Source organism: Ctenocephalides felis, unplaced genomic scaffold (assembly GCF_003426905.1).
Source record: "Ctenocephalides felis isolate EL2017-DRISC unplaced genomic scaffold, ASM342690v1 CF-g0.4_SCAFFOLD_02989, whole genome shotgun sequence".
In the NCBI taxonomy this organism is placed as follows: domain Eukaryota; kingdom Metazoa; phylum Arthropoda; class Insecta; order Siphonaptera; family Pulicidae; genus Ctenocephalides; species Ctenocephalides felis.
Genome location: NW_020539143.1, coordinates 43,027 through 48,346, shown reverse-complemented (window position 1 = coordinate 48,346; position 5,320 = coordinate 43,027). Strand labels below are relative to the sequence as shown.

Here is a 5,320-nt window from a genome sequence, read left to right as displayed (position 1 = left end):
TGATAAGAACAGCTTCACTTTTTTGTTGTGCTAATTGGAGATTCATTGTTCCCATCCACCGATTAATTTTTCTGAATGTAATATCGAATAGGCTTACGATGTCATCAATTTGTTTGGAGACAACCACAATGGCAACATCGTCTGCATATGCTACTAGTTTCACACATTCTGGAAACTCTAGTCTCAAAAGGCCATCATACATAATATTCCACAGCAAAGGGCCTAGAACAGAGCCCTGCGGCACACCTCGTGTTATATTATATTCTTCTGTACCATCGCGTGAATGGTACATTAGAATTCTTTCTGTAAAGTAGCTTGCGACTATATTGCATAGGTATGCTGGCACGTTCTTGTCACGGAGTGCATTCATAATGCAATCCCAGTTTGCAGAATTAAAAGCATTTTTTATATCCAATGTAGCTACAAGGCAGTACTTTTTGGAACCCCCCTTCCATCTGGTTCCAGCAATTGCCTCCTTGGCGGTATTAACTACCAAGTTTATAGCATCGATAGTTGATCGCCCTTTGCGAAAACCATACTGATTGTCTGCTAGGATTGGATCAACTACTGCATCTATTCTTTGGTGAATTATTCTTTCAAAAATTTTACCCGCTGTATCCAGCATGCATATTGGACGATAGGATGATGGTTCATCTGGTGGTTTTTTTCCTTTGGGAATAAGCACTAGTCTTTGCTGTTTCCATTTTCGTGGAAAAACCCCTTCTTTCAGGCATGTGTTATATGCATTAAGAAACATTGTCGGAGATGTCATAATTGATGTTTTCAAGGCAATATTAGGAATTCCATCTAATCCCGGTGCCTTGCTATTACCAACGCGATGACAAGCTTCCATCAGTTCTTGCAGTGTTATAAGTGGAATATTATTCTGTTCTACATGTGTTACCTGGTAGTTCAAATTAGGTTGTCGTGGAAACAAAGTAGTTACTATTTTATTCAATAGTCGTGGGCAAGTTGGTGAAGGTATTGGCTGGCTTTTGAGGCGAGACATTACAGTCTTATAAGGTCTTCCCCATGGATTTTCCTCGACTTCATCCAAAAGTTCTTTCCAGCACCTAACTTTACTATCTTTGATAGCTTTATTTAGTTGTCTACGTGCTTGTTTATATTCCACTACCAGTTGTGCAGAATTACTGAGACTATATCCACGCTGAGAGATCCTTCTTTTCTTTAGGCACTCTTTACGAAGAGAGCTGATTTCTTCAGTCCACCAGTGCACAGATTGTCTTTGATTTATGCCATGTTTACGAGTCATACTGATATCACAGGCTTCGGTTATTCTCTCCATCAGCTCTCTAGTATGCTCATCTGCGTGTTCTGAAATTATAGGTTTGCAATTTAAGGCAACTCTCATGGCGCTTTCATCAAAAGATTTTATTTTCCACCCAATGGCTTTAGATATTTTCGCATGTCTTCTAATGTTTCTATCTGTTGATATTTCCCAGATGATTGCATTGTGGTCACTAGCAGTGTAGATATCTAATACCTCCCAATTGCAAATTCCTCTGACGAGGCTATTGCTAACAAAAGTAAGGTCTATTATTGAGCTTGCACTGCCCTTTTCAAAGGTTGGTTTATCACCACTATTAAGTAAAACCACGTCAAGTGCATTGAAGGCCTCCAAAAGTGCTTTACCTCTTGCATTAGTCTTCCTACTTCCCCAGTCTACCGCCCATGCGTTAAAGTCACCGGCTATCGCTACGGGGTGGTGTCGTTTTGCATCTCCACAAGACGATCTAAAAAATCGACAAAATCTGGCAAAGAAAGACTAGGTGGAGCGTAACAGCTGTATAAATGTATGCCATCTAATGATGCTGCGACAAATCCAGCGTTGCTATTGTTAACAACATTTTGGAAACAAAACTTGCCACAGGACCAAATAACGGCTTTGGTGGTACTGTCCGTTTCCCATGGCCAATCAGTTAGATGTTTGTAAGGTTCTGATAAGAGGGCAACATCAATTTTCATATCTCTTACCGTCTGCATAAGCAAGTCGTGTGCAGCCTCACAATGATTCATGTTTAGCTGTATTATCTTCATGCTTTTGCGTTCATTATTTTCTCTATGGCCTCCCTATATAGAGGACATCTGTGAGTGCCGGCATGATGTGCTACATTTTCAGAGTTTCCATTTTCAGCGCATAGTGCACATTTTGCTGCATTTATACAGTTGGCTATTTTGTGACCTTCTTGTCCACATCTAAAGCATAGATTGGTCCGATTCACTTCGCTCTTGCACTGTGATCCATAATGTCCGAATAGCCAGCATTTAAAACATCGAATTGGTTTCTTGATGATTTTAATTTGACAGTTGACCCATCCAATTCGTATTTTGCTACTTGCTTTGAGCAGATCGTGTACAACTGCCGCTGGAAGAGCTACAGTAGCAATCTGGGTACCTCTATATGCCTTACGAAGCCTAATTTCTTCTGCTGGTGTGTTGCAGGCTCCCCCGGTTGCTTTTTGTAGTGCTATCTGGATATCAATTTTTGAGGTTTCATCATCAATATCCCTTATTTCTATAGTTTCTTGGTGCCCCTTATAAATAACTTCGGCCTCATCCTTTAACACACTTGCGATAATCTGTTGCAGTCCTTGGCCTTTGTCCTCACTTTTCTTAGAAATAGTTATCAACAAGTCTCCATTTCTGGTTTTGTTTATTTTCTCTACTGTCGTATTTACCTTGTCATCAGGGACATCATGTTTGATGCGACGTAATATTTCGGAATAATTAACTTTTTCGGTCGGCCGGATTAATAAGGCATTTGGTTTTGGAAAAATTCTATGATTTTTTATCATTTTATGGTTAGAGTCCTGTTCTGACAGATGTACCCTTGCTTCCTTTTTTTTCTGTTTTCTCGGCTGAACTTTATGCCAGTCATTTACCTCGATTCTTTCTTCATTACATATTTCTATGATCGTCTGACGTCTTGGCAAACCATTTTTCTCATTAACCTGATTATTGCTTATATGTTGTGAGTTTCGGTTTCTTGTGGCTTTGCTTGTGTCCTGCCGTACACTTTTTTCTATAGGGGCTGTCTCACAACATTGCACTTCATTTATCATAACTTCCGTATCATCCGTGGTTCGGCCTTTTTCCTCTAACAATTGGTTGTCTAAATCAATAAATCTTTTAATTACGGCCGCTATGTTGCCTGTTTTTATTTTCACCTCTTTATGTATGTTTGACTTCGATTTGACAATCATATGCAGTTCATTTATCAGATTCTCAAGGCACTTCAATGACTCATTCCGTTGTAAAATGACATTTTCCGGAATTATATGTGACAGTTCAGCCACTGGTTCTACTTTACTAGTCATACCGTCGCATGAGCTGGTCAGCGGGTTTCGGGCTATATCTGATATACCTGAACATAGCGTTGTGTTCAAATTATTGTGTGATTTATTGATTGCATCACCAGCATTGTTTGACACTATGTCCCCACTAATGGGGATCATTTTAACAAAAATTCTACCTGCACCCAGAGGCGAGGATCACTCAGCTCACTAACTTATTAGTAACTTATTAAAACTGATGGAACTAATTATAAATTTTGTACGACAAAATAACATCGGCAAGAGCTAAAAGTACTATACTGTCATATCCTTTATAATTTCTGAATTTCGAACCATCACTTCGTGATGGACGAAATCTGATATGCTTTCCATCCAATGCCCCTATGCAATGAGGAAAATTCCATGTTGTCTCAAATTTGTGGGCAACAGCTTCCCATTCTTGTGCTGAAGATGGAAATTTTATAAAGTTATCTTGAAGAACGGTTATAATTGCTTCAAGAGTTTCTCTCACGATTTGGGATATGGTATTAGGTGCAACACGAGTTGAATAACTTATGTCTCTAAATGAATTTCCTGTTGCCAAGTATCGAATTGTAATACAAAGCCTGTCTCTCTGTGATATAGCTTGCCTCATAACTGTATCCTCTTTCTTTATATATGGTGTTACCATTTCCAACAAATCATTCCCAATACCATTTTCCATTCGCGTGTAATTTGAGAAACTGGCCGGATCTTCTGCACTAAAAACATTAAATATAACAATAACATTACGTTTTATCAACTTTCACTAATTAAAATTAACTCACTCTAGTTCATTAAAAACCATATTTAAGGAAGTCGTTTGCTGATCACGCCGCAGCAACCAAGAACGACTCCATAGCCGTTTACGTCTTTCCTTTTCTTCCTTTTTTTTTAAAATTATTAAAGAACTGACAAGAACTGCAGTCCTTTCGACACGATCGTTGTCAGACATTTTGACATTTGAGGTTATAGCGCATGCAATAATTTAGACATATATGTTACAGCATGAAATTCAGGCGCTAAATTCTTGCGCGCCAGAATTTAAATTACAGACAGAAATTATATTTTTAGAAATACTGGCGTCGTGTGCACCGGGCTTAACTTTCGTAATATACCGCAGGATTGCGTTGCCTAGAGAAATATTCTTTTTACAGGCTTAGATGTTATGCTTTCAGAATTTATTTTCATTATTTTTTTTATATTTATCAATTTCACATAATTTGCTAATAATCAAAATTCATTTACTAATAATCTTTATTTAATTGAATCTTTTTGGGGCAATCAAGTGCACAATCAAGTATAAAAGTTTCATAAAATCTAATTTGGAGCACATTAGAATTAATATCAGCTTATACGAATTTAACATGTAGTGATATGAAAAACAATATTTTTGCTTAACATATATTCAGACACAGTGCCAATTACAGCGACTTTTTGCATAGATTTTTTGTTATATGTGTTAGTTTTCAATCCTTGATAGAAATAATAAATTTTTCACAAATTGTTTTGAAACTCATAGTTGGTATGACTAATTCTACCAAATATTGTAGAAGTTGCATTAGTTATCCAACACTATACTCATAGTTTTGAATAACTAATACTTATATAGATTTGAATAACTAAGGCAAAATGCATAAATCACTGTTTCTGAAACTTTTTATAGTGTCGCTAATACTTTTATAATAAATAGCACAACGCAAATTCTCGTAGGAGTTTACGTTTTGACCAGAAAATCCTACTTGCTAATTTCATGTCAATGATATAAATTAATATAAAACTTAAATATCTAATTATATTATAATGGTCTATCATTGGTCCTATTGATTATTCAACTTTGATCAATCTTTAGAATTTTTTAACATTATATACATATACACATAAATAATGTTAGTGAATAAACATATTTCACTGTTTTAGATGTTCAATGAACGTTGAAGAAGAGGTAGAGATCCAGAGTGACTCTGATGATATTAGCATCACTTCAG

At 36.7% G+C, this 5,320-nt stretch overlaps 1 protein-coding gene across 1 annotated transcript; it reads right to left on the bottom strand.

The window, feature by feature from the left end:
* Positions 1-3,462: 3,462 nt before the first annotated feature.
* Positions 3,463-4,428, bottom strand: LOC113381681. Its single transcript, XM_026620432.1, has 2 exons — positions 4,121-4,428; positions 3,463-4,054 (listed from the first exon to the last, which is right to left on the bottom strand). The coding sequence occupies exons 1-2, from the start codon at positions 4,285-4,287 to the stop codon at positions 3,559-3,561; spliced, it is 663 nt and encodes a 220-aa protein (XP_026476217.1). The 5' UTR covers positions 4,288-4,428; the 3' UTR covers positions 3,463-3,558.
* Between the last annotated feature and the right edge of the window lie 892 nt (positions 4,429-5,320).

Bases quoted from the DNA above. Each gene is read 5' to 3' on its own strand.
- LOC113381681 (XM_026620432.1), bottom strand. From the start codon at position 4,287: ATGTCTGACAACGATCGTGTCGAAAGGACTGCAGTTCTTGTCAGTTCT. The intron at 4,055-4,120 runs GTGAGTTAATTT...TAATGTTTTTAG, and splicing joins ATGGTTTTTAATGAACTAGA to TGCAGAAGATCCGGCCAGTT.